This window comes from Saprolegnia diclina (assembly GCF_000281045.1).
Source record: "Saprolegnia diclina VS20 unplaced genomic scaffold supercont1.24, whole genome shotgun sequence".
Lineage (NCBI taxonomy): Eukaryota > Oomycota > Saprolegniomycetes > Saprolegniales > Saprolegniaceae > Saprolegnia > Saprolegnia diclina.
Window position 1 is genome coordinate 492,938 of NW_008246091.1, and position 25,308 is coordinate 518,245.

Here is a 25,308-nt window from a genome sequence, read left to right on the forward strand (position 1 = left end):
CGCCGCTACTATCACGCGATGGTATATCCGGCACTTGGCTCGCCGCGCCGTGGTGCCTTCGCTTGCCGAGTCGCCCTACGCGCCGATCCTTGGTGCTTGACATTATTGTCCACATCTCACAGTACGCACGCTTTTTTATTTTCTATTGATATACACACGTGTTATAAACGCAAAAACAACGAGGACGTCTACAGCGCGAGGCGCGGGTCAGCCTCGACGACAATCACATTTTGCGAGTTGGTCGCCCACATGGGCAGCCGCCACCCGTGCGTCCACGCTTGTTCTCGCAGAAGAATGGCCAAGGTGACTGCGATCGCGATGCGAAGGCCTTGGCGCGCCGGCGCAACCTTCCGGAGCCAGAGGTAGACGCACGCCGACGCTAGCGCTATCGACGCATACGCATCCGCATACGAGTGCATGATGCGCACGGGGTGCTGGAGAAGGCCGTCGCGAACCATGCCGCCAAAGGTCGACGTCATCATGCCACAGAGCGCGCAGACCAGAAAGGGCGCGTCGGCACGGATGCCGTTCATGACACCAATGACGGCAAACGCGCCGACGCCGATCGCGTCACCCCACTGCATGGCCGTGCCTTCGCCGCCATCGACGGCCTTGAGCGTGATTCCAGGTAGGATCTCCGTGCCGGGAGCCAGCGCGCCCCAGAGGAAGAACGCAATGCCGGCGGGAATGATACTCAGCAGGAGGTACTCGGCCTCTTCGACCCAGAACGGGGGCTTGCAGAGCACGATCGAGTCACGGAGCGTACCGCCGCCGATGGCCGTGATTGTGCCAATGAGGAGACTCCCGAGGAGGTTGGCGCCGCACATGGCCGCGGTGAGCGCGCCACTCACAGCAAACACGATGGTACCAAACCAATCCAGGCACCGCAGAAGACCCGTCGGCGTCGAAAAGCCAGGCCAGCGCGGAAGGCCTTCCCGCGGACTCACGACGGCGGCCACAACTGCGACGAGCGCCGGCGTGGGTGGCATGTCAATGTAATATTCGCCGACAACCGAGGCCGACCGGCTCGACGACTCGGGCAGCACGGCAGCGCTATTGCGCTTGGCGCGACCGGGTGTTGGCATCGGGTCGTCGCCGCGCTTCGGGGTCCGTAGCGGGTTGGCCAGCGGCGGAATGCGCCAGATGCGACTCGGCTTTGGCGACGGCTTGGTCTTGGCGAGTTCTGGGTCGTAGAACGGCGAGGGCATCGAGTCGAGGAGGTATTGCGTCGTCGCCATGGCGTGTGCTGACCGTGCGCCGGACGCGTGTGGGAGGGGGCTGTGGAGAGAGGACAAAATCTGAAATTGGGCAAGCGCTGGGCGGGAGGTGTCGACGAGCGTCTTTGGCGCCGTGTGACTGGGCACTTCTGTACGCATATATATAACAGTACTGGGAGGATTACCTAACGGCGTCCGCGACGCGCCACAAGTAGCTTGCGCGCTGTTTATGTCGACGCGCGGTGGCAACGCCACGGTTGCCGCGTCAGCTCGGCAGAGAAACCTCCGAGCAGGTGCTGCCTTCTGAGATTGCACTTTGTGCAGCAAGCAGTCGTCCAAGGCGAGGACAGCTCGTGGCTCATGGCAGCTCGACGACTCGCGATGTGCAGCTGCCCTGTCCTACACTGTGTGCTTGTTGAAGACGAACCTAGGTGAGCGCGTTGGATCGGTTCGACCGCCGCGAATCGACTTTTATCACCCAGTGGGCGTGCAACGCAAGGACAACGCGCTAGAGAAGCATCAAGATACCAGGTATTAGTGGTGTATGGTGCGAGAAGGAAGATCGCAATTCGGTCGACTGCGCAATCACGCGAGACAGGCCAACTGGACGCTCGCTTCGCGCAAAGACGCAGCAGTGAGCTTGATGTTGAAGCAACTGCCGACGACGTTAACGGCACCCGAGACGTGTACCAGAACTTGACGTCTGCCTCGACCTTCTACGGGAGGGTGTTCTGAATGGGTACCCAGATAACTCGAACAAAGAACTAGAGAACGAAGCCACCAAGCGCTCAGCGCGCACACGCGGACCACGAGCCGGCCACTGGCGAGCACGCTCACGAAATACTGATCTTACTGATCGAAACTACAAAGTCGATCCGTCCAGCTGGTAGCATTTGATGAGCGATTCAGACGCATGATTCTCTCTGCTTGTCAACGCACCAGGTATGTTTGGGACCACAAAGGACTGCGCCTTTTCTCGAAGGATACCATAAACTACGTCCAGCGCACCAAGCAGCAGCGACATCAGGTGGCCTGGTGCTGCGTGACGAAGCGGCAGATTCAACCAAGGTACTCGGGCTGTCGTTGTGCCCTTGCGCCCTCCTTTGCTCCATCGAACGATGTGGGCAGATGCGTGTCTGGTCTCGCAGCCAAGTTTCTGACAGTTTTCGCGCTGCCGACGAGATCTGAAACAGGCGGCATTCTGAAACGCCGACGCGTCCCAGCCGTCCGTTCTTTGCACCGGCGCCAGCTGCACGCGTGCGACCATTACGTGATGACGTCCTCGTCACATGTAGCTTCTTCCTCCGCGTCATCAGACAGGAATGGTCTGGATGGCGCTGGTCGTTGCACCTCGCCCGATTTTTGAAACTCTGCGACCACGAGTACTTCCATTTCTGTTCTCTTGCCTGTACTGTCTGCGCCATCCCGAAATGCTCAATAATCGCTACTAGTACATACGTACACAAGGGCAACGACATCGAATAAGTTATCGCAACACCCCAACTTACGCCCGCGACGTGCCATTCGCGCGCGGATCGGTCGTCGTGATCATGACACGCTGCGAGTTGGCGGCCCAGAACGGAAGGCGCCACCCGTGCGTCCACGCTTGTTCGCGGAGGAAGACGGCGAGGCAAATCGCCGCAAAGATGCGGCAGCCTTGGTAGCGCGGCGCGGCCTTGCGCAGCGCGAGGTACAAGCACGCGCTCGAGAACGCGACGGTTGCGTACACGTCCGAGTATGAGTGCAAAATGCGCACCGGCCGACCGAGGAGCGTGTCGCGCGTCAAGCCGCCAAAGGTCGACGTCATCATGCCGCAGAGCGCGCTCACGAGCATCGGCGACGACGCGCGGATGCCGTTCATGGCGCCAATGACGGCGAACGCACCGACACCCACCGCATCGCCCCATTCCATGGCCGTACCTTCGCCGCCGTCCGCCGACTTGAGCGTGAGGCCCGAGCCCGGCACGATCTCTTGGCCGGGGCGCATGTCGCCCCAAAAGTAAAAGGCCGTCGTCGCGGCAAGCGCGCTCATGACGAGGTACTCCCACTCTTCGACCCAGAACGGCTGCTTGTTGAGCACGAGCGCATCGCGGAGCGTGCCGCCGCCGACCGCCGTGATGGTGCCAATGATGATGGACCCGAGGAGGTCGGCGCCGCACATGGCCGCGGTGAGCGATCCGCTGGTGGCAAACACGATGGTACCAAACCAATCGAGGCTCCGGAGACACCCGGTCGGCGTCCGGAGGCCCGGCCAGCGCGGCAGGCCCTCGCGCGGCAACGGCTTGACCTCGGTCGACGACGCGAGCAAGCTTGGCGTGCCAATGTCAATGTGACACGTCTCCGTCGGGCTCTTGAGCGCGGCGGAGAGCGGCGGCGTCGAGATCACGTGGTGCATGGGCAGCGGCGACAGGGTTTGCTGCGGCGGCATACTGCGAGAAGAGAGCGGGCGAAAGTGGCGGGGAGGCGCGAAGAGATCGAGAGGGCCTCGAAGCGACGCCGGGCGGCAGGCGGCGGACGACCGGCGTGAGAGAAGGAAACGGGTAATGGTGGTCGTCATGTGGGCGACGGCGTCAGGAGCGTCGGGTGCGAAGAGGCCGTGCACCACGCGAATAATGGCCCAGCTGGGGCCAAATCCAAGCTGATGACGAATCGAGTTTTTATACAATGATTTATTCTGATTTGAAATTTGTAAGCAAAATGAATAATAAGTGATTGGCATCGTTGTGCAATCACCAGCAGCCAGAGTCAACGACTTTGCACGTGTCTCATTCCGAAAAGGGGGTGTTTTCGAGCGTTAGCACATACAAAAAATAAGATATGATTTGGTACAAACACCCCCGTTTCGGAAATGAAAAGCACTCACTTTGCTACCTAGCTACAGGAACCCATGACAATCCTATCGTAGGGTTGAGGCTGGCCCCTGTCAGTCCCTGTGATAGGCGCGCAACAGCTCGTTAAGCGGCCACCAGCCAATGCTTGCGTCGTCGCAGGCAGCATCGGCGCTCGATTGGCCACATCGCCTTGGGTGACGGCCCCCATGTGGTCGTTGCCCCCCCCGCATCCCACAGCCAAATCCCCTGGAATCTAGACAAGGAAACGGTTTATTCTTCAAACGGACAGCGTACGATGTACTAGGGAACGGTAGGGCTGCATTGAGTATCATGATTTCGTATTGCCGTGCTTGGCCGGGCCCACGCGTGCAGTTGCCTTGGGCTGGTGACAGTAACGAACCACCCAAGAGGCGAGTGTGACTTCATGCGGCTTCGATCAGCACGCCAACTGCCTTGCCTTGGTTCGTACCTGATTCGATATTTGCGATGTGCTCGGTGGTCGCACCCGTACACAGCGCGCTCGCACCTGGCCTCGAACGACTTGCTCCACTGCGTTATCCCGATGCGACTGCCTTTTTCGCGGATGAAAACTGTATTTTGGACTTAGAAATGTGCGCAGAATGTGCGTGTGGTGCCACACCCGCCGCCGCTTGATGCGAACAAGCCGATGGTAGCGTGAACGCACCCTCATGATTCAAACCATAGCTTAGAATAAGCAAAGGCGAGGTGTAGCGATGATGCTAGTTCTGTCGTGTCCGACTTGGGTGTCTTGCCATCGACGCTGCGCCTGGTGCAATGTGCAGTTGTCTGCTGGTTCGCCGACGGTGTAGCCTACATGACTACTAAGAATCAGACACTATTGTACATTGGGAACGTTTGTACCAGTGCCAAAAACAGCATGAACTGTGGTTGCTCGTGTTGTTGTGGACTGGAGTCGTGTAGACAGGACCGTGGACGGCGAAACGTGACTGTTCAAGATCCATAGGGCCGCCAATCACCTTTTTGAACGCACAGGCCAATCGCCGGCGCAGACGTTATCCATTTCAACCAATTGCGTGGCTATATTTTCGAACCAATCAGAGCGTGGCTTGTGGCATCGCAGACAACCACGATGACGATGCGGCAAACTCGACGGACGCTTCTGCTGCTGCTCGTGGCTTGCATCTGCTGCCTCTTCGCTCACCCGGCACTGGCCAGCGCCAATGACGAGGGTGATGCTGCTAATGATGCCGACGACGACGATGACTGGTTTGGCGGCGCCGACGAGATCGAGGTCGACGATGGCATGACATGCTTGGCACTCCTCGATGCGTCGCTGCTCAACGATGGCTACTGCGACTGCCCGGACGCCGACGACGAGTCGCTCACTGGGGCATGTGGCTCGGGCAAATTTACCTGCGCCACGTCGGCGAACGTGATTTCGTCTGCATTTGTCAACGACGGTGTCTGCGACTGCTGCGACGGGTCGGACGAGCCATCCATGCACTGCGCCAACACGTGCGACGTGGACGCAAATGCGGTGCGCAAGCGCCTCGAGGCCGTTCTCGCCGACGTTGCGGCGGGCGTGCGCGCCAAGGCCGCTCTCGTCGCCGGTGCCGGCGCCGCCCGCGCCCAGTTTGCAACCGACGTGGCGCACTGGGAGACGATGGCCAACGAGGTAGCGGCCGAGATGGATGCGATTCAGACGCACTTCAAGTCGTCCAACGCCAAGCCGACCCACGAGGTATCCTTGGCGCCAAACATCCCATGTACGATCGAATGCATAGGACCAGCAGCAGTTCCGATACCTACAGTACGTGCAACAAAAAGCCCAGTACTACCAGTACGTGCACGGGAACCTCCTGGCGACCGACTTTGGCGACCACGACGCGTACGCATCACTCGTCGGGCAGTGCTTTGAGTATACTGTGAACGAAAAAGAGCTCAAGGGCGGGACGTCCAACACGGTCGCCAGGACGTACGTCATGGTTGTCTGCCCGTTCCTCAATGTCACGCAGACCGAGCCTGCGTATCACGAGTGGCGGCTCGCACAGGTATTATTGCATGCCGGCATCTGCCTATACGCTGCAATTTCATCTATGTAGAAGCAAGCGCAGGCGGGCGAGACGCCGATCACGCCGCCCACAGAGCGCGAAGAGCAACGCCCGATCTTGCTCGGTGTGTGGGCCAACTGGACGACCGACGTACGACCAACGCATGTGGGCTTGCCGCATGCGCTGTATGACGAGGCACCGGCGCCGCTGGAGGCCGACCCGTCGCCCATCCGCGTCCAGATGTACGACCACGGCGAGCGCTGCGGCGAAGCGCCCCGGCGCGTGCACATGCAGATGGAGTGTGCATCGACCAACTACGTCAAGTTTGTCGAAGAAGGGTCCGTGTGCGTCTACAGCATCGGCTTTGCGACGCCTGCCGCGTGCTCGACAGAGTACGTGCGCCATCTGCAGTCAATGCTGCGGGCGTCGGCCCACCACGATGAGCTCTAAGTCGATGAAAGCCCCAGCCAACACGGATAATTTTGACTCTGGAGAAACCATATGTGTTGCTACGCTAAGACCGCCACGTCCACAACGCGGTAGCCAGCGCACCGACAAGTTGCCTCTTGGCTGGAAGGGAGAGACGTACGACGTCCTTCGTTAGCTGCACTTTGTGCGACTAGCGCGTTCGAGCAAGTCGTAAAAACACCTAAAAGTATGCGGCACTTGATCGTAGGTAGAATTGCAGGCAGTGCTGCGACGACTGTGGCTTTGCGGTAGCGCACCATTGACAGTGTTGGCGTGTGGATCTCGCAGCGGGACGTACCGCGAGTCGACGATGCTTGGCTATTGCTATCGACAAATTTGGAATGAAAGTCCAATGACATCAGCCTGGCCTCGGAGACGACGTTGGCGTCGGCTTGATCTTTACGGCTGCAAAGTGTCAAAATCGAATGTGGCCCACCGTTCAACCCAAAGAGCACAACGTGTTGGCCAACGTATTGACCCTTGGCGACACTGACGTTGACACAATGAGGTTGGGTTGGAGATTCGACAAATGATGCTGTTGGCGGAGCTCATACTGGTCTCTCTGCGTGGCGAAGATGCCGCCCCAAGACACGGCCAAGCATGATTGGCCATCTCCTTTTGCAGCACGGCGTACGATTGCGCCACGTCATTATGCTTCTCGCCAAGCGCGCAAGGGACGACAAGTTTGTTGCGCTCCGCGATGTGCTGCGGCTCTTGCCCACCTGCACGTCGAGGCTTTACCCATCGATCCCGAATGCACTCGAATGACTCGGGCAGGCATCCCTGGCATCCTGACTCGTGACGGTGCCCGCGACAACGCTATCCTTGGCCAACGACAAGCGAATGCCACGATGGCCTTTTGCATTCGCTGCAAACCAGCACGACGCTGTGCGAGCGCAGTCGCACCAACGTCTGAGCCTTGGTGCAAGCCACCAAGGCTTGGCGGCTTAGGTTGTCGACCTTGCGACGTTTGCTCACGTTGGATTGGCTATTTGAATCCGACTACAGACATATTCTGCGTTAATTGACAAAAGATCTGAAAAGCGTGGGATTTTACCCATGCGTTGGGCATTTTAGAGCAATGCTAGCCGTACGATAGGCCCTGGAACGACATGTGGCGTTGGTAATCCTACTTGGTATATCTATTGCAATACTGAATGCAAGATAATAAGTTCTGCTTGTAACACAACACATATTTTGTATTGGTATACTCAACACGGGCTTATTTTTGTCAATTAACGCGGTTGTCAATTAGCGCAGAAGATGTCTGTATCTGCCAACCCGATCGCGCACCCGGATACGGAGTTTCGAAGCGTATTTCACAAACCGAGATGACCGACAACGAGCGCAAGCCGAGGGCGGGTCAGCCGACGCAGCCGGACGCACTCGCCCTTCCGCACGTCGTCGAGGCCATCGCCACGTTCTTGAGCAGCCAGTATGACTTAGCAGCTTCCTCCGATGCCACGATCTCTCTGGACGCCAGCACTCGCAGCCTTTCGCAACTCCAACACGGCCATGCCATCGTCGGTCCGCGCCGAGTGGCCGCGCATCGAGCTGTTCAGCGTGGACTTGCCGTCTTCGGTCTTGGCGCTGCTTGCGGCGACGCTTCCGCTGCATCCACACGTTGAACTCCGGTGCTCGGGCCCGGACGTAGCGCAACTGGCTTCGCTCGTCGCCGTCTTCGGACCTGCTCTCCGCAGCGTCCGTCTTTCTTTTTGGCGCGGCGTGGTCGATGGCCAAGGCCACGCAATCGCCACTCTCCTCTTGCAGCACTGCCCGCGTCTGCGCTGCGTGTCTATCTACATCAATTCCTATTCGCAGAACGAGGTCGACGGTCTGCTCGCCATCGTCACCCACCCGAACGTCAAGCAGTTGGCCGTAAACATGCAGGGGACGACTACTATTGCGCCGCGACTCGGGCATCACTTGGCCGCATGGCTCTCGACGGCGCCGGCGACGAAGCTCGACGTGGCCAACGTCACCCAGATGGACCACGATGCTGCCGTTGCGTTCTACGATGCGCTGTAAGCCAACATGATGCTGGACGACCTCACTATCACCAATGTCGCCAGTCTCGGTGGCTTCCACGGCCGCACGCTCCCAGTGTCGCTGAAGAGATTCGAGTGGAATGGGCGGAGACGTCGACGACGCAACGGTGACGGACGTCGCAACCGCCGTCGGTCGCACGCAGCTGAAACACCTCAAGTGTCAAGTCTTTGGCCAACTGGCGACATGCCCGGCCGCGGCGCCATTGCTGTCGCAACTGCAGTTTCTCACCGTCCACGGGTTGGACGCCGGCCACGCACAGGCATGGATTGCGGGCTTGTCGTCGGTCTCGGCGCTGAAGACTCTCACACTTCACAACTGTAGCGTCTCGGCGTCGACGCAGATGCTCGTGGAGACGCTCACGACGGCGTGCGTGCCTATGACCCACCTCGAAGTCTACGATCAGAATGACACCACTGCTGTCCTTTCGCGCTGCAACTTGCCGCAGTTGAAATTAGTCGTCCTGTGGATGCGCCTGCTGCTCCCAGAGCTCTACCTGTGGGCACTGGTCGCGACGTCTCATTTGCGAACAGCACATTGCCAGTGGGGACGGACAAATACGTTGTCGACGCGTTCAGTCGACGCACCGATCGTCGCCACAAGTGTCGTTTGCATCTGTGATCGCTTCGAAGCGCAAATTTGTCATTTTGTTCTAGGTTGAAAGGTGGTCATTGGGAAGCCCTAACTTAAGGTTCCAATGAAAGCTATAACACCTTTGACGATTGAATCTTGCACCTCCTGCCACCGTCCGTTGATTGAAATCTCCACCTGGAGCCAACGCTTTTCATGGCGCACCTTGAAAAGAGAAGTATCAATGTTTCAAGCTTAGCGCACCACGGTGCAAGGCGAGTGGAAACGAATCGACTTGGCGCCACCATGAAAGTGCTGCTTGCCATAGAGATGGTGCTTTCGACCATATGCTTCCAGTATCGCGTCGTCCTCGGCACAACGATGGCCTCCGCTACTAAACACCAGCGTCATCCGCGACGTCAACGCCAGCGCCGCGACCAGTTGCTGCTTGGCGGCAAGCGAGAGACCAGCACTGGCAATCGTGATCTTGACCGTGTGTGAATTGCGCGTCTGAGCGAGCGCAGTCGCAAAAGCTTCCGCACACACATCGCTCTTGATTGCAAGACGGATCTCGCACGCCGTACCTCGGCGACTGAGCCATTGCGGTAGCGCACCAAAGATGATGTTGGCGTGTGGATCTGGGAGCGGGTCGCATCCCAGATCCAGCTGCACGGTCTTTGGCGACGACCCAAGAAACGCAGCCAGCGACTCGATGGCCGCGTCTGAGAACGTTACTGAGAACAGCTCGAGATGCCAGAGGTGGCGCAGTTTTGGGAACCAGGTCAGATGCACCGCCTGAAGCGCAAGTTTGGTCAGCGCCGGTAGCTGCGGCAAGACGGAAACGACTGGCGTCGCATCGCAACCGTCTTGCAGCCACACATCCAAGCTTTCAAGGCGCGAACGTGAAATCTTGGCGGCGAGCGCGGCCACATCGGCTTCACCAAGCGCTGTCGGTGGATCGACGTCGTCGTCGTCGTCGTCGTCGTTGAAATCGTAGTCGTTTTTGAGCGCGTAGTCAAAAATTATCAGGTGACGCAGTTGCGACGGCAGCGGCGGCGACGACGGACTCAAAATCGCACGCGTGAGGCTCGGGACTGCAGACAAATTGGTTGTCTCGAGCGTACTCGATGCGAGCATGGCCACCGCCAGCTCTACGCCGACCTCGTCGTAAAAGTCGGTCCCTTCCAGCTCGAGGTGACGCGCGGTGGGTAGCGCCAGCCACGCAACGAGGGACTTGCAGTCGGACATGGGCGATAAACTCGACGAGCCAACCCAGATACGCTCGACCTGGGAGCATGTTGCAAGGACAGCGGTCAGCGCAGCGTCAAACGCGGCTTGTTCTAGGTTTTCTGACTGGCGCATGGTCACCGCTCGGAGGCCATGACACGTCGAGACGCTGTCTGTGAGGACTGCCGCAACGTCCAGAGGGAAATCGCTCGTGACTCTGAGATCCACGAGGTTTGGAAGCCACTTGCCAAGGGCTGCGCGGACGCTGGTGGCACCCTGAACGTCACAGCGCACGGTCGTCGTTGGTGCCAGTTCTGTGGAATGACAGATCGCCGCCTGGTCCTGGGCGCGCGTGACAACAATCTCTCTGAAGAGAGGAAGCGCCCTTGTGACGACGCTGGCACTGATGCTGTAGACTTCATCCAGACATTCGGCGTATGGCGTGGGCCAAAGCGACAGCTCCACGTCCATAGCCAAGAGCGTCCGGAGCGCGTCGAGCGCGTCATCAAGGCTGCCATTGGGCGCCGCTTGAAGAAAGGCGTGTGCGTCGTCGGCGTCGTCGAGGTAGTCCAGAATCTGCAGCGCGATCGGCGATAGCAGCCACATTGCCACTCGGTTGTCGGTGGTCAGTGTGATTGACATCGTGTAAAACGTGCGAAACGCTGATGTGCAACACATTCCCCACATGTTTCCCACTGGCACCACTCACAAGTCCACAGCCGCCATCAACTGCAACTGGTACGGCCCCACTTTCAGAATCTGGCCCACGCTCAGAATCTGGCCCACTTTCAAAATCTGGCACAGTGCTACGCGCACCGTACAAGGCGCAAACACACTTGACGCCGTCGAGGTCTCGTCATCACAGGACGTATCGACGAGAGGTGGTGTCTGAACCGTCAAGCAGACGTTAACGGTTTAACGGTTTACAACCATTCACTAGCGAGTCCTCAGTTGGCAGTCTCTTGGCGCTCGGGGCGGGTGGGGGGCAGCCGCGTCGCCATCGGAAGCAACTTCACGGCCGACTGCTTGACGGTGAACGCTGGATGCACCCGTCCCCCACAAAGACACCTACATCGTCCATTATAGCAGCGTCTCAAACGGTCCATCGATTGTCGTACTTGGAGGTCGTCGCGTCCCACTGCCACTGCCCTACAATGTGTGCGCAGCCCTCTTTCGGGCACTTGACGCTGCCCGTCGCCGCCGTCATTGGCCCGAACCACCGCAAGGGCTCGAGATACCACAGGTCGCAGCCACTGGTGAGCGCCGCAAAGTGCTTTTCGTCGTCGCTTATGACGGCCGAGACGCGGCGTCTGCACACGTGATCTAAGACCGTCCTTGCCACATTCACAGATCTTACATTTGGCATCGGGACCCGCGCTTTTCGAGCTCTTTGAGCTGCGCGCGCCACGTACTGAGCTCGGCGTCCGGCGTCGCCTTGGTCTTGGTCTTGGTCGTCTTGTCACTGCTGTCGTTGGTCGGACTCGTGAGCCGAAAGCTAAACTGCTTGGACCACGCGCGCCATATCTTTTTTCGCGATGACACCGACTTGGTCGGTGACGTCACGTGAATTGAGGACGGGACAACCTCGAGGCTGGCGACGTCACGCAGCATCGACTCGAGCACGCGCTGGTCGGCGATCGCGTCCGGGCGATTCGCCACTTCGTCGTCGTCGTCGTCGTCAAACGGACTCGCGTTCGGGTCGACGGAGAACGGTCGGGACGGCACCTGCTGGCGGCCGCGCGGCGTCTACGCATGTTCCGTTGGTCTAGTTCAAGATGCCCACTGTCGAAACGAGGGTACCTCGGGACAGCTCGCCGCGCGTTTGCGGTCCACAGCAATCGTCCATGCTGCCGCGTCGGTGCTCGGCGTGTGCTTGAGAACGTTGGCCGTGCAGAAGAGCGTCGTGCTACACTCGACGCAGCCGTAAACGTGGCCCATGGACCGTAGCGGCGGGATAAAGTGCTGTGTCTTGGGCGACGACGGCCGTGTGAGGTAAAACCCACTCGGCACGATGCCGAGCAGCATGCGCTTGTCTGTCTCGGCGCTCTTCTTGATCGGGTCGAGCTCGATGGGCAAATGCTGCGCGTGCCGGGTCCGCGCCCGTACCATCTTTGTCTGGAGTAACAGCTGATGGGCTCTAAAGACATCGAGCTGCGCCTTTTCCAAGCATTGCAGTTGGTCTTCGAAGCCTACGCGGCTTGTCAGAATCGATCGCCAAGTCGAGCGGAGTACCCGTGTTGAGCGCGACGACTGGTCGCACGGCCCGTAGCTTGGCAAAGGCGTCGGCGTACGGAAAGCCTTGTGTGAGCATGATGTAGGCCATCGCGATCGCCGGCGACCGCGACCGCCCGCCCGCGCTACACCAACCTCGTCTCGCTCATGGCGTGTCAAGGAGCGCCTGTACCAGTGGACGAGAACGCCGCCGTTCTGCATACCCGCTTCGAGAAAGACGGTCGTGACGGGGAGGCAGCTGAGGAGGTTTGTGTACTCCTTGTCGCGGAGGTCGATCGTAAGGTACGTAAAGTCCTGCAAGAACCGGCCATGTGAGCCTAGAGACAAGGCCATGGCGGTACTCGACCTGCGGGTACGTGGCGACGGTGCCCGAGACGTTGAGCACATGCGTGATCTTGCGCTCCTTGATGGCCTCAAAGTTGAAGGCCGCATGGATCGAGCCGACCCAGAGCTTGGGCACGACTTCGGACGGGATGTTGTCCTACGCGTGGCCATGAGGCGCGTCGTCGCCACGGGCGGCCGTGCACCTGGACGAGCGCGGGCTGGAGCGCGAGACTTGGCGGCTTCCGGGCGCTCATCGGGTCGCTGCTTGCTGGCTCGAGGGCGTAAAAGTTGCTGCTGTTTCGGGCCGTTACCGGGTTTCTGGAAATATGTCTGCGCGCTCATTGGTCCATAAACATCATTTATAGCCAATCGTAGGATGCCGCCGCGACGTCTACAAATGCGCTGGCCGCATACGTGGCACGCTGCCACGCGTTTCGAACGCAGCTTCTTGAGCTTCAAGGCTGAGGTTTGTCTGGACAGTACCGTCATCGCTGACCTTATTCGCATTTTGAAATCTCGGCCGCGAAGTAGCCGCCTCTCTGACAACTGCGTGTCATCGCTCGGGGCCTTCAACATGCTTGACACGACATAGCCTCTTCTAGTCATTACGACCCCTCAAGCTCTACATTGCCTTTTCATTGAAGGGTAGCGTCCGATCCAAGCGTAAAGAGACCGGTGTAGCGACTCAACGAGCGCGAGTGTCGGATCCATACCTACGCACTGCCGCTGATGGCAACTGCGTCGGTTGGAAACCGCGCTTGCGACGCCTTGCCCACTCGAACGAGAAGATGCCAAGAACGAGCGATCCAGTGGGGCCTGATCGTCACAGCCGACAGTTGACCAGGACAGTGTATTCCCTAATTGTCTGGAGATGAACCCTTGCCTGCGAAAGAGCTCTGCACAGCGAACACCCCATGTCCTCTTCTACGCTCGATTGTACTTGGTAGCGTCTCTAGTCGCATCAAACCGTCACTCGCAATTTCATCAACTTGTGAAATTTGCATAAATTGGAGCAAAAATATCGCGCTACTGCACGGAACTGGCGTTGTGCCGGAGCTACTGCGACCAGCCTCGACTGACTAACCAGCCTCGACTGACTAACCAGCCTCGACTGACTAACCGGCCTCGGCTGACTCGCCTCGCCACGCAGTCGCAGACCAGCCTCGACTGGCTAGTGGCTTAGAGCGCCATGCACTATGCACCATGACCGCTAAAGTCTTGCAAGGCATTTCTCGTAAAATAATGTGGGCTAGTAGTTGGTATCATTGTCGTTGGCGGGAAACGGTGACAAACCGTTTCGCGACGCGCAGACAGGCGGTGCGATGACCGAGCCGAAGCGCGGGCTGCGTAAGGCAACGACCGTGAGCCTCCGCCGGCTCAAAGAGACACCGGAGGTTGAGGCGCCGAGTCGCCCGGCCACCATGCCACCGGCAAGTGCGACACTGTCGCCGCTGCCGAGTCGCCCGTCCTCACACGGCGAGATGCTCGTGCCCGAGCCGTCATGTGACACAAGGGACGCGCTGCGCCGACCAAAAGCCGTACTCTCAACGCGTTGTTTTGGCTGCGGCGGCCTCCCGGAGATGTGTCTCCACTGCTTCTCCAACTGCAAGAAGAACGACATGACCAAGTACAAGCAGAGCTTGGCGAAGGGCGTCGAATGGCTCTTTGTCAAAGCCACGTCCCGAGCGTTCAGCCATCTCTCGGATACGATCACGCAGTGGGTCTTTGGGTACACCGCTTCTTTTTCCTTGAGCTTGCTAGCGTTGTACGTAGGATGTGGAAATTTTACTGTCAGCAAAAGAAGCTCCACCGCCAGTACGCGCTTCGGCTCGTCGAGCGCCAGCGGCTCAAGCGCGTCATGAGCTCGTGGCGCATCCAGGCGTACGACCGACGTGCGTATGGTGCGCTCGTGTATGCCCAAGGCGAACATGTTGGTCTTGCACTTGGGGTTCGCGCACCGCAACACGATCATGTAGACGCGCGTCGTGGCGCTCGAGGCAGAACTCAACGCGCTCCAAGGCACTCTCACCGACCTCAAGCAAGAGCACCAAGTGCGCGCGCACTTGGACGCCGACAAGATGGCCAAGTTGCACGGCCTCATTCAAGAAGAGAAGCAGCGCGTCGTCGACAAGAACAAGGAGCTCGCTGCGATCAAAGGCCAGTTGGCCATCATGCAAGCCAGCTTTGCCGTGCGTTCACATGCTGATGGAGTGATATGTGTGTGTGTGAGAGGCTGTGGCTAGTCGCTGGAAGCGAAAGCCGAGAAGGCCGAGATGCTCACGGCCCTCCAAGCCGAACTGTTTGACTACAAGAAAGTGTGTTTTCAAATGTCCCACGAGCTCATTTCGCAAATGGAGGTACAATATTGTCTTTCGAACGTTTTTCATGCCCTTATGTCGTAGCGCCAAGTGGACGAATTTGCACTCTACGACGGACGTCAGTATTTCAACGACGTTTTGTCCAACGACGTGGTTAATTCCCTTGATTTGATGGAGAACCCGATCTTGTACGACCCCAGCTTCAAGGTATTACCTCGATCGCCTCGATAATATTGACGCAATGTGCACTAGCTCAACAAGGACGTGCGTCGCGAAGACCGCGAAAAAGCCAAAAAAGAAATTAAAAAAGTTTCGCCCATCAACTCGGCCCCCGTCGATCGCGCCGACCGCATTCTCATGCAGTGGGTGCGTGGCCACTGGATTGTCTTCATTAAATGATTTTGTTTCATTTTTACGTGTATTTTGCTCATTTTTTTATGATTTAGGTCAACTACCTCTTGCTCAAGAAGTCGCCACCCGATTGGCTCAAGGCGACGCGCATCTCCAACTGCAACACCAATCTTCAAGTAGCTCCTCGGTGGCATGTGAGATCTCATTCGTCTTTCATAGGACGGCAAAGCGTATGCGGTCGTGACGCGCATTCTTCACGACGCCATGTGCAATTGTACGACACGAAGATTGTCTTTTACAAATGGACATTTTGCTTGTAGTACGACCTCGAAAAAAGACGTACGAAGCCGCACTGCAGCGAGAAAACGGCGTCGCACTCACCGACCAAGCCGCCGAGCGCTACTTGGTATAGCACCTCCGACCTTGACAGATTGATACATTCCGACAGACGTTGATGATCAACGAGAGCGACGACCAGCGACGCCTCGAGCTCATGCTCAATACGATTGGACAGGCCATGTGGCTACCCAGCGAGGTCGACACAGTTTCTTTCCTGTGTCAGAATGCACTCGTACAAATTATGACAATATTTGTAGCTGGTCAAAGCCCAGGACATTATGGCCGGCGACAGCGACTTCAACTTGGTGCTGCTCGGCTACCTTTTTTGCACGTCGCCGCCCGTCGTGGAAGAGACCCACACGGAGCACTGCAATACGCTCATGCGGCAACTCACGCTTGAACGGTACAGATATTGTCCATCGATGCCTCAAAAGTTCGACTACGAATTACGAATGCGTAGCGCGCAGTGGCGCGAGTTTAAAGAAAAGGCGGACGCGAACGACGTGACGAGCGCTGTTTCGAAAAAAATCAAGGTCCACGTTTATCCATTTTTTGAAAAATTGGGACAATAATGGACAATAATGGACTATAATGGACTCTATGTGTAGCTCGCACTTGCGCACTTGCTCGAAATGAAAAAGCGGCTCGACACCGAGGTCAAGAAGGCCCACGACGGTCACGTCATCTGGTGGAAGAGCTCGCGTGTCGTCTTGCGCAAGTGCTTTTTAACCCTCTCGATGATGGCCCATGGCAAGTCGGGGTTTATGGTGGCCGCCGAAAAAGCTGCCGACAACGAAGGCTTCCTCCTCGTGCCCCACGATCGCATCGGATCGATTCTGTTTGACCACGAAGACGCCAAATGGTATTTTATCGCATTTATTGTATTTAAGTATTGCATTGGTATTCCTATGACTAGGGAAATCGACATGCTGCAAGGCTATCTCAATAGCGTCTACAACGACCTCTCGCGCATTTACCGCAGGTATACGGCGTCGATATTGCGTCGTTTTTATAGTTGTCTATAGCTATGCGAGTCGTGGCGCCACGACCGAAGTCGGCGTTATGAGCTATGGTGGTCTTCTCGAACTCCTTTCGGTATCGTGTAATATCAACTGGAGCTTGATACAATAGCGAGATATCGCATAGGAGTGCAACATTCCCGACAACAACTTTGCCCTCAAAGACATGGAAGGCATCTTTGCAGCCGTGACCGACACGGTAGACTTGGAGACTGGAGTTTGGTGCATAGACTATGACGCGTGGTGGTAGAAACCCGACAACACGGCCGACGGCGACGCAGTCATCGTCGATGTCAACCGCGCGCTGCTGCCCGCCGAGTTTATAGAGGCGCTCATCCGCATCGCTCGAAAGCGTTATAGTGGGCAGTACAAGACCACGGCGCTCTCCGAGTCATTTTGTCTTCTCGTCGACAACCAGATTCTACCGTACGCGTACCAGAACGACGCCGAAAAGTTCCAGAAACAGGTTGCCAGACGCGTTCTTTCCAGATCTCAGATATCAAATGCACATACTAGATGGAGTCGCCAGGGCTCCGCAACATGCTCATCAAGTACCAAGACGACATGAAAGCGCTGTTTACGCGGGTGTGTCGACGACTAGCGTTCTGTCACATGACAATATTGCTAGTACTCGGTGGACCAGGGCAAGAAGAAGACTAAGACGACCAAGATGACGGCGTATACGCTCATGAAGTTTGTGTCGGACCGCAGCGTACGTCTCCATTCTTGATGTATAACTATTGCAACGGGATGTTTTGCATCGTAGCTCGAAGACGACGTGTTTACGAACGAGCGCGCGCTCCAAGTCGTTGGCCACGCTGTCCGTGCCCGCGCCATCTCCAAGACGGAGCTCATGCAGCAAGAAATTACATTTGACGCCTTCCAAGAGACTATGGTCGCCATGGCCTGCCACAAGAACCCGGACCCGTACGTCTCGGTCGAGAACCGGTTTCAGAAATTTGCGACCATGTACATTGTGTCAGCTGCCTAACAGACAATATGTATCGAGTTCTTCCATTCTTCTTCTGTCATCATTGGTTCATTCAGAATACGACTTTTGTCCCGACGCCACGAGGTGGCGCCATACTACGAGCGTCGCCCCCACCGAGGCGTCGCTGCTCGGTGCCAGGCGTAGCGGCGCGCCCGTGCGGTCTTGGATGTAGTAGCGTAGGAGCTCGTTGCGAACCAGAGCATTCCCGCTCCCGACCACACTATGACATGTCAATATCAAAGTATCAAGGTATCAATGAGTACCACCGCGACTGGAGCGATCCTTGGAGGTGCGTCGGGAGCAACGCAAAGAGGTTGTCCACGATACCTCTCGCAATCGCCGCGCTCATGTCGCCCAGTGTCCAGTTGTCCATGGCGAGCTGCGACAATGTGCCCTAGCAGAAAACTCGTCGAACATTCCACCGACTGCAACTGTACGGTCTCCAAGCCTGGCGTGCGCTCGCCCAGTAAGGTCGGGCGGCACTGCAGCGTCGTATCGCGCTTGGCTGCTGCAATCACAGTGGCGTAGACGTCGCTCGGTGCGAGGGTCACCGACGGACACAGACAACGTGTCCATTCGATGGCGGACGCGACAAAGGCCGCAAAGACGTTTCCCCTACCCCTAATTTCGAAACTCGATCTTGGGTAAGAGACGTGTACCCCGTCAAGGCGGCGACGACCGCGATCTGTTGTGCGTCAAAGTACGGTCGCACTTCAAAGCTGCCGCTGCTGGAGCTCTCAGTCGTAGTCGTCGCACTCTCCAACACAAAGGCGAGTTGGGCCGAGGTGCCAATGTTGACAACTAACGCCACGATGTTCGACAATTGCTAAAGCGAGATATACGTACAGAGCGCCGAGGTTGCGTCGAGGGCGGCAGAGTCGAGCAAGGCAGCAACTGCACACGGATGGTCACCCATGGGCACGTACACGGGAACACCCAGCGGAAGGCCAAAGGTGACCGCTGCCGGCGCCGACGACTCACCGACCACGTCGATGCCTGGCCGGCGCACGCGCGGCAGCATCTGCGGCGGAATCCCACAGGCGTCCAGCCTACGCAAACCGTGCAGCGTGCAACGATCGCGAAATAGATGCAGCATACGTGGCAGCGTCCCAGGACAGTGTTGCGAGATCGAACCCGCCCCAGCTGAACGCGTTGGTCGTGTCCATAGAGGCGTGCGCCGGTGACGAGAGGCCGGCGAGGACAAAGGCGACGAGATCCATGATGGTGCCGCACGTATCAAAGCGCTCCAGCGTCGCAGGTGCGTGCGCGAGGACGTGTGCGTACGTGGCCACGCCGTAGCCTACAAATCTGATGACGTCGACGAGACGAGGCGGTGGGCCGCACCCGACGCCAAAGGCGACGGCGACGATGCCTCGGGGCCTGCAAGAGCCGCTCGGCGCTGCTGCAAGGTGTCAAGAAACGGTCGCGAGCAGCGCGTGTCTTGCCACGTAATGAGCTCCGACCACGGCAGCGGGTGCGGGGCGTCGGCAAAGTGGGTGGCGGCCGATGGGACTTCCGCGGCCGACCACCACACGATGCCATGCATCTACTCGCCATACAAGCGTTGCTCGAGCCGAGCGTATGCAGGTAGCCAATCGAGTACCTGGCCGCAGATGGCAATGGCGTCGAGCTGGACCGCGTCGAGCAATGCGCCAAGCGAACGCAGGGCCTCCTGCAAGGCCCGCAGGATGGCCGAGACGGCGACGACCGAGCCAGGTGCGTGGTTGATCGTAGCACTACTTTGACCGAGGATCTCGTGCGAGGCCGTCGTGACCGAGCACTTGATCGCGGTCGTGCCCACATCGAGGCCAAGCACGGCTGCCGGTGTGGCCATTCCACCCACTTTTTTCGTATTGCGTGTTGCAAGCCATACTGGCCGATCGCAACAGTAATGCAGTCATCGCCGAGCTTGTTGGCGTCTTTTGCGCAGACAGAAACGTGCCACGTGGAGCACAGCATCCTGCATAGAAAGGGCGTTGACAGCGATCCAAGGCGCAGCCAAGCGAGCGCAACGGCCGTGTAACGCAGCATGACGTGGCACTATTTCCACAACGCACAATATTCAACTGGCTGGAATCACGCAACTTGATAAACTTAATGCTGCCATGGCCTGACAAGCTGGTCAAACTGCACCCATGGAGGCCCATGGAGGATGTGTACCGAAGCATTGGCGTGCCAGCTCATGCGAGCTGCTCGTGCGCACCTCATCGTGGACGGCCACTGTCGTCCGGACGCAGCCGCGACGGTGTACCCAGGTCTTCTAGCCAAGATTCGGCGGCTCCTGATTGGCCGTTGAGTTCAAGCAGACGGGCCAGGCCAATCTCCATTGAGCGAAAGAACACGTTGGCCAAGGATCGCATGTCGGTGTGGCCGCTCGTCGTGCTTCTCGCGACGATGGCCATGGCGACCGAGGCGCATGGCGCTCGTCCGGCGTACAACGAGTCGCACGCGCTGCACCTCGCTCGGCTCTGCGCGGTGTCGTACTGCCAGCACGACCACGTCGACCAGTGGAACTGCTCGCCATGCGCGTACGTGGCCAAGCCGTCGCATCTGCACATCATTGCCGACGTCAAGGAGAACTTCCAGGGCATCGTCGGGTACTCGGAGGACCACATCGTCGTTGCGTTCCGCGGCAGCATGGACATCAAGAACTGGCTCGACAACCTCTCGTTTCTCAAGACGCGGCCATGGACCGACTTGCCGGATGTGTACGTCCACCAAGGCTTCTATTGGGTCTACGAAAGCATTGCCAAGCAGCTCTGGGCCGCGCTCTCGGAGCTGCGCACGGCGTACCCGCACGCGCCGATCATCGTGACGGGCCACTCGCTCGGCGCCGCAGTCGCGGCCATCGCGACCGTCGACCTTGCCGCGCAGCACAACGTCTCGGTGGCGCAGCTGCTCACGTTTGGCGAGCCGCGGGTCGGAACGAAGGGCTTTGTAGCGCACTTGCTCTCGATCATACCGTACCTCGGGCGGGTGACCCACTGGCGCGACCTCGTGCCGCATGTCCCGTTCCACTGGCTCGGCTACGTCCACGGCGCGCAAGAGATCTGGTACACGGAAGACTCGAGCGTCTACACGTTCTGCGACCCAAACGACGGCGAAGACCCGCACTGCAACAACCAGTTCAAGGCCACGGCCAGCATCGCCGACCACTTGGTCTACCTCAACATTTCGATGAGTCATCTCTTGTGCTAAGCGTCGATAATGTGACTGCACACTATTACTGTGGCATACAGCATTTTCGCAAAAGAGCTCGACTCGGTCTCCTCGGAGCAGACACGGCTGACAGATTGTGCAGTGCAGTTGTCGCTGGGCTGGAGGTTAGGGTCCAGACACGGCTGTAGACGCTGCCGACGACAAAGTCGTGTGCTATATAGGACGTGAGCAGCTCCAACGGCTCCTACATGCACCTATATTCATGCGTCCATAGTGAAGACTGCGAGCTGTGGAGCTGTGGTGGCGGCAACAGCTGTGGACGCCTGGATGCACCTGTGTTCGCCACTGTTCTTCTCATGCAGTTGTACCCGGCGGGTCGGCCACATGTACTAGGCGCCTGCTGCTTGTTTTCTTCTTCTTCAAGTAGCAAGGTTTGACGCTCTAGCTAAGGCGCTCAGAGCTAGCCGAGTGTACATGGGTCCCGGCGCGGCTCCTTTTCGGATATCCTCTCTGCGACACACGAGTATGTCATCACAGATGCCCTTATGCAGTCGATCTGCGCGATGCTCGGTGCTTGGCGCGATTCGTGATACGAACTGTCGATGGCCTTCAGCACCAAGCAGAGGCCATGGAAGAGAGTGCAACATGGGCCAGAAGCCTCATAGCATCCTGCCCTGATCTCCATATTCCTTGCGTCTGCGCACCGTGTACGTGTACTGTGGGTGAGGAAGAGGCTTGCTTGGCATGTACCGCTACGAGCTCTCATGGGTTTTATTGACCCATGGAGCTCTGCACCCATGCGACCGCAATGATCTTTCCGACTTGAAGTTGAATTCAAGCCAATCGTTTCACGTGATGATGTATACAGCGCCTCTGATTGGTCTATAATGCGCCAATGGCATCGACGCCTGCCACCGGCACCACGGTCGACTGAGAGCACTCTTGAATCCTCATGCTCGCACGAACGCCCCTGCTCCGGGCGCTTGGCCGCCAGACGCGGCGCCATGCGTCGTCTCTGTCGCTGCCGATCATCGACCTCAGCGACGAAGCAACAACCGTCGCTGCCTTGGACGACGCCTTCTCGACGTTTGGCTGCTGCTACATCAAAGGTACTACTTGCAATATGCGAGCGCGATTGTAGAGCGAAGCATCTCTTTTGCAGGTCATGGCATCAACCTCGAGAAGGAAACGCATGTCATGAAGGCAGCGCACGAAGTCTTCCGCATGCCGGCCGAGGCCAAGAAGCTCTGCGAGCGCCCGAGCCTCGGCAACGGCTTCATTCGCGGCCACATTGGTCTTGGCGGCGAAAGCGGGAGCGAACTCATCGAAGTCAAGGAGGCTTTTTCGTACGGCTACGAATGGCCGGCGGACGTTGCGCCGACCAACCCCCTCCAGGGTCCCAACGTGTGGCCGCCCTCGACTGCGCTCGATGTGACGCACCAGCGCACGCTGCAGTCGTATTTCACCGACCTCACGGTACACGCATCGTCTTGCTCCATCTTGGACCCACGGCCTCTTCTCTAGAACATCTCGACGACGCTGACGCGCAACATGTCTCTTGCGCTTGGGCAGTCGGCGTCGTACTTTGGCGACTACGCCAAAGAAGGCGACACGATCTCGATCATGCGCGCGTTTCACTACTTCCCCTACGACAAGCTGCGACGTACCGTGTCTTGCATTCACATGACAACATTGTCCAAATGTATATATCCTAGGCAATGCGTCCGACACCAACTTTGTCGGGTCGAGTCCGCACACGGACTGGGGCTTTCTGACGCTGATTTTGCAAGACCCGACCGGCGGCCTCCAGTTTCTGCATGAGAACGAGTGGATCGACGTGCCGTACATCCCCGGCACGATCGTCGTCAACGGCGGCGACTACCTCTCGCTCCTCACCAAAGGCAAGTGGGTCTCGCCGATCCATCGCGTTGTGAGCGAACACACGTCCGACGAGCGCTACTCGATGGTGTTCTTCTACTACCCCGACTACGACGCGCGTATTCCCAAGCCCCAAGGCGTCAAGCAGACTGCGACCGCCATTGCGTCGACGCTCAACACGCTCGTGGATGGATCGCTCGACCTCGAGAAAACGTCGTTCGGCGAGTACATTGCGTCCAAATGGGCCAACGTCCAGCGCTCGACCTAAGCTTCTCAATGCATCTCGAAAGTATCTGTCTTCTCGTTCACATCGATAGACCGCCTAGCGTCAACACATTCGTGTCCTCCGGGCTAGGGTTAGGCGTAAGGTTTCTCGAACGCTGTGACACGCTGTGACTGGTGTTGTCGGCAAGTCAGCGTGCGATGCAACGTCGTGATGATGTAGTCGGTACACGAAAGAGAACTAGAATTAGAAAGGCGCTCATTGGGGTCCACAACGACTAGCTCTGGATGTCGGAGATCTTGCCCGTGACCTGCCACGCCATCATCTTGCGGTCGCCCGACGTCGTAAAGAACGTATGCGCCGGGCCCGGCACGATGCGCCGCACGGCGTCCGTGTGCCCGACGTTGGTCTGGCTCTTCCCAAAGATCGTCTTGTACTTGAACGACGGCAGTTCCTTGACGACGATCGAACCATCCTACATCGTCATCTCAACACCGGTGGACGAGGCAAGTAGGCAGTACGTCGTGGCCCAAGAGCAAGAGCGGACAGTCGACCGCATCGGTGGTCGTGCAAATGGCCAGCGCCGGCGAGTCCAGTGTCTCGGTGTACATGGCCGCAAACGGCGGCGAGAGCTGCCACACGATGATCTGCTGGTCGTAGCCCGAACTGATAAGGAACGGCTCGCCGTTGCTCACCCAGATCTCAATGTCGAGCACAATGTTGGCGTGACCGCCCGTCGCCCGCGAGAGCACGGTGCCGCACTTGTACGTGGCCACGTCCCAGATGCGGATCGTGTGGTCGCGCGACGACGAGATCAATCTACGATCGAGCATGTCAGCATGACATACCATAATGAAAAACAACGTACGCGGTCGTCGCGCCGAGCTGGACGACCTTGAGGCGCGTGATCGCGAGCGCGTGGCCTTCCATGACGCCCGCGCATGTAAACGCGTTGGTCGCCGCGTCAAACATCCAGTAGGCAATGCGGCCGTCGGCGCCGCCGCTAAAGATGATGGGCGCGCCGGTCGCCGGGTGCTTGGCCATCGCGAGCGACGTCACGTTGCGGTACATGGCAAAGGGCATCTCGACGCTTTGCTATCGACGCGGTCGCATGAGATGTCGTCATCTTACGAAGCGTACCGCGAGTTCCATGGGCGGCATCGACGGGTTCTCGAGGTTCCAGCACTGGATCCTGCCGACAGGCACGTCGGGAATCGCCGGCGTCTGTTCTTCGTAGCCCACAAAGAGGAACGGGCTCTCGAGGAGCAAGCTCGAGACGCCTTCCGTGACCTTCTGCACGGGAAAAATATGAGCAACATGGGATGCAAAAGATGCTTGACGTACCTTGCTCTTCTCGACAGGCAGCGTGTCGATCTCAATCTTGCACTGCGGAATGACTGCGGCCTCCTTCATCGTGTCGAGTGCCCATAAGCGAAGCGTGCCATCGGACGACGCCGTGAAGGCCTGCTGGCCCCAGAGCGCGACATCACGCACCGTGCCATTGTGGCCGCTGGCCATGCCCAGCCGCTTGAGGAAGTGGGGCGCCCGGCAGTTGTCGCGCTGGCAGCGGTCGTCGAGATGGAAGGTGCAGATCTCGCAGTTCGCGAAGCGGTTGCCGCCCGAGTAGTTGCTGCGCCCGCCACGGCCGCGCCCACCTCGGCCGCCCCGGTCGTTGTTGCCAAACTGGTTGTTCCGGCCGCGGTTGTTGCCGTACATCGCTGCTGTGCTGCCCGCCGACTAATTAAACTCTATCGGCCACTCGGCGGCCATCACGCCTTTTTGACCAATCATAAAATTCGTACGTTTGCATCCTCCCGAACTTGGTATTTGTATGTAAAATTAAACCTTGGAAATGAATGTGCACGTGGGTTTCGCAGCTCACGACGGTGGCGACGACCGAGCCGCTTGCCCCGACCTGCGGGCAGGGACCGGCGAGCTTCGCTTTCGCCCACGGCCAAGGACGCCATGCTCTCTGGACGCATGCAGCGTAGGGTTAGCCCATGCAAGATGGAGCAAAACGCAAGTTTCCTGGCCGGTAGCGGCGACAGGCGGCAGAGGCGCGAGCCCACCACCATCATTCTA

At 58.3% G+C, this 25,308-nt stretch overlaps 11 protein-coding genes across 11 annotated transcripts; 5 read left to right on the top strand and 6 right to left on the bottom strand.

Annotated features, from left to right (window-relative positions):
• Positions 1–92: 92 nt before the first annotated feature.
• Positions 93–1,454, bottom strand: SDRG_08155 (hypothetical protein). Its single transcript, XM_008614025.1, has one exon. It carries the CDS (start codon positions 1,374–1,376, stop codon positions 189–191), a length of 1,188 nt encoding a protein of 395 aa, XP_008612247.1. The 5' UTR covers positions 1,377–1,454; the 3' UTR covers positions 93–188.
• Positions 1,455–2,587: 1,133 nt separating this feature from the next.
• On the bottom strand, positions 2,588–3,855 carry SDRG_08156 (hypothetical protein). The gene has a single exon (XM_008614026.1). The coding sequence runs from the start codon at positions 3,772–3,774 to the stop codon at positions 2,722–2,724; it is 1,053 nt and encodes a 350-aa protein (XP_008612248.1). The 5' UTR covers positions 3,775–3,855; the 3' UTR covers positions 2,588–2,721.
• Positions 3,856–5,138: 1,283 nt separating this feature from the next.
• On the top strand, positions 5,139–6,599 carry SDRG_08157 (protein kinase C substrate 80K-H). Its single transcript, XM_008614027.1, has 3 exons — positions 5,139–5,771; positions 5,815–6,081; positions 6,133–6,599. The coding sequence occupies exons 1-3, from the start codon at positions 5,160–5,162 to the stop codon at positions 6,529–6,531; spliced, it is 1,278 nt and encodes a 425-aa protein (XP_008612249.1). The 5' UTR covers positions 5,139–5,159; the 3' UTR covers positions 6,532–6,599.
• A 1,281-nt stretch (positions 6,600–7,880) lies between these two features.
• On the top strand, positions 7,881–8,577 carry SDRG_08158 (hypothetical protein; the record flags this gene model as incomplete). Its single annotated transcript, XM_008614028.1, has 2 exons — positions 7,881–7,949; positions 7,996–8,577. 2 exons carry the CDS (start codon positions 7,881–7,883, stop codon positions 8,575–8,577), a joined length of 651 nt encoding a protein of 216 aa, XP_008612250.1.
• An 810-nt stretch (positions 8,578–9,387) lies between these two features.
• On the bottom strand, positions 9,388–11,034 carry SDRG_08159 (hypothetical protein; the record flags this gene model as incomplete). Its single annotated transcript, XM_008614029.1, has 1 exon — positions 9,388–11,034. The coding sequence occupies one exon, from the start codon at positions 11,032–11,034 to the stop codon at positions 9,421–9,423; it is 1,614 nt and encodes a 537-aa protein (XP_008612251.1). The 3' UTR covers positions 9,388–9,420.
• A 240-nt stretch (positions 11,035–11,274) lies between these two features.
• On the bottom strand, positions 11,275–13,253 carry SDRG_08160 (hypothetical protein). The gene is made up of 8 exons (XM_008614030.1): positions 13,152–13,253; positions 12,971–13,105; positions 12,797–12,918; positions 12,625–12,749; positions 12,193–12,581; positions 11,750–12,138; positions 11,511–11,702; positions 11,275–11,460 (listed from the first exon to the last, which is right to left on the bottom strand). The coding sequence occupies exons 1-8, from the start codon at positions 13,200–13,202 to the stop codon at positions 11,340–11,342; spliced, it is 1,524 nt and encodes a 507-aa protein (XP_008612252.1). The 5' UTR covers positions 13,203–13,253; the 3' UTR covers positions 11,275–11,339.
• A 989-nt stretch (positions 13,254–14,242) lies between these two features.
• On the top strand, positions 14,243–17,992 carry SDRG_08161 (hypothetical protein). Its single transcript, XM_008614031.1, has 20 exons — positions 14,243–14,677; positions 14,722–14,878; positions 14,925–15,137; positions 15,192–15,305; positions 15,351–15,473; positions 15,519–15,632; positions 15,713–15,793; positions 15,837–15,891; positions 15,938–16,023; positions 16,066–16,152; positions 16,214–16,359; positions 16,417–16,489; positions 16,565–16,818; positions 16,873–16,938; positions 16,982–17,051; positions 17,103–17,174; positions 17,226–17,441; positions 17,492–17,560; positions 17,604–17,687; positions 17,742–17,992. Exons 1-20 carry the CDS (start codon positions 14,271–14,273, stop codon positions 17,964–17,966), a joined length of 2,712 nt encoding a protein of 903 aa, XP_008612253.1. The 5' UTR covers positions 14,243–14,270; the 3' UTR covers positions 17,967–17,992.
• Positions 17,993–18,014: 22 nt separating this feature from the next.
• SDRG_08162 (hypothetical protein) lies at positions 18,015–19,800 on the bottom strand (the record flags this gene model as incomplete). Its single annotated transcript, XM_008614032.1, has 8 exons — positions 18,015–18,186; positions 18,230–18,360; positions 18,404–18,581; positions 18,626–18,767; positions 18,813–19,015; positions 19,065–19,266; positions 19,311–19,512; positions 19,570–19,800. The coding sequence occupies 8 exons, from the start codon at positions 19,798–19,800 to the stop codon at positions 18,015–18,017; spliced, it is 1,461 nt and encodes a 486-aa protein (XP_008612254.1).
• Positions 19,801–20,276: 476 nt separating this feature from the next.
• SDRG_08163 (hypothetical protein) lies at positions 20,277–21,204 on the top strand. The gene has a single exon (XM_008614033.1). It carries the CDS (start codon positions 20,325–20,327, stop codon positions 21,162–21,164), a length of 840 nt encoding a protein of 279 aa, XP_008612255.1. The 5' UTR covers positions 20,277–20,324; the 3' UTR covers positions 21,165–21,204.
• An 829-nt stretch (positions 21,205–22,033) lies between these two features.
• SDRG_08164 (hypothetical protein) lies at positions 22,034–23,306 on the top strand. Its single transcript, XM_008614034.1, has 4 exons — positions 22,034–22,234; positions 22,288–22,601; positions 22,650–22,788; positions 22,841–23,306. Exons 1-4 carry the CDS (start codon positions 22,078–22,080, stop codon positions 23,269–23,271), a joined length of 1,041 nt encoding a protein of 346 aa, XP_008612256.1. The 5' UTR covers positions 22,034–22,077; the 3' UTR covers positions 23,272–23,306.
• A 137-nt stretch (positions 23,307–23,443) lies between these two features.
• On the bottom strand, positions 23,444–24,964 carry SDRG_08165 (hypothetical protein). The gene is made up of 5 exons (XM_008614035.1): positions 24,571–24,964; positions 24,367–24,519; positions 24,095–24,321; positions 23,748–24,045; positions 23,444–23,701 (listed from the first exon to the last, which is right to left on the bottom strand). The coding sequence occupies exons 1-5, from the start codon at positions 24,940–24,942 to the stop codon at positions 23,504–23,506; spliced, it is 1,248 nt and encodes a 415-aa protein (XP_008612257.1). The 5' UTR covers positions 24,943–24,964; the 3' UTR covers positions 23,444–23,503.
• Positions 24,965–25,308: the final 344 nt, after the last annotated feature.

Excerpts from the sequence above, each read along its gene's own strand:
- SDRG_08155 (XM_008614025.1), bottom strand. The coding sequence starts at position 1,376 with ATGCGTACAGAAGTGCCCAGTCACACGGCGCCAAAGACGCTCGTCGAC.
- SDRG_08156 (XM_008614026.1), bottom strand. The coding sequence starts at position 3,774 with ATGACGACCACCATTACCCGTTTCCTTCTCTCACGCCGGTCGTCCGCC.
- SDRG_08157 (XM_008614027.1), top strand. The coding sequence starts at position 5,160 with ATGACGATGCGGCAAACTCGACGGACGCTTCTGCTGCTGCTCGTGGCT. Across the intron at positions 5,772-5,814 it reads ACGCCAAGCCGACCCACGAG|GACCAGCAGCAGTTCCGATA; the intron begins GTATCCTTGGCG and ends TCGAATGCATAG. Across the intron at positions 6,082-6,132 it reads ACGAGTGGCGGCTCGCACAG|AAGCAAGCGCAGGCGGGCGA; the intron begins GTATTATTGCAT and ends TCATCTATGTAG.
- SDRG_08160 (XM_008614030.1), bottom strand. The coding sequence starts at position 13,202 with ATGAGCGCCCGGAAGCCGCCAAGTCTCGCGCTCCAGCCCGCGCTCGTC. Across the intron at positions 12,582-12,624 it reads AGTCGTCGCGCTCAACACGG|GCTTCGAAGACCAACTGCAA; the intron begins GTACTCCGCTCG and ends CAAGCCGCGTAG. Across the intron at positions 11,461-11,510 it reads TGGGACGCGACGACCTCCAA|GTGTCTTTGTGGGGGACGGG; the intron begins GTACGACAATCG and ends TGGACGATGTAG.
- SDRG_08161 (XM_008614031.1), top strand. The coding sequence starts at position 14,271 with ATGACCGAGCCGAAGCGCGGGCTGCGTAAGGCAACGACCGTGAGCCTC. Across the intron at positions 16,490-16,564 it reads CTGTTTCGAAAAAAATCAAG|CTCGCACTTGCGCACTTGCT; the intron begins GTCCACGTTTAT and ends CTCTATGTGTAG. Across the intron at positions 17,688-17,741 it reads AGTTTGTGTCGGACCGCAGC|CTCGAAGACGACGTGTTTAC; the intron begins GTACGTCTCCAT and ends TTTGCATCGTAG.
- SDRG_08163 (XM_008614033.1), top strand. The coding sequence starts at position 20,325 with ATGTCGGTGTGGCCGCTCGTCGTGCTTCTCGCGACGATGGCCATGGCG.
- SDRG_08164 (XM_008614034.1), top strand. The coding sequence starts at position 22,078 with ATGCTCGCACGAACGCCCCTGCTCCGGGCGCTTGGCCGCCAGACGCGG. Across the intron at positions 22,235-22,287 it reads TGGCTGCTGCTACATCAAAG|GTCATGGCATCAACCTCGAG; the intron begins GTACTACTTGCA and ends TCTCTTTTGCAG. Across the intron at positions 22,602-22,649 it reads CGTATTTCACCGACCTCACG|AACATCTCGACGACGCTGAC; the intron begins GTACACGCATCG and ends CCTCTTCTCTAG.
- SDRG_08165 (XM_008614035.1), bottom strand. The coding sequence starts at position 24,942 with ATGTACGGCAACAACCGCGGCCGGAACAACCAGTTTGGCAACAACGAC. Across the intron at positions 24,520-24,570 it reads TGCCTGTCGAGAAGAGCAAG|AAGGTCACGGAAGGCGTCTC; the intron begins GTACGTCAAGCA and ends TTTCCCGTGCAG. Across the intron at positions 24,322-24,366 it reads TGCCGCCCATGGAACTCGCG|CAAAGCGTCGAGATGCCCTT; the intron begins GTACGCTTCGTA and ends CCGCGTCGATAG.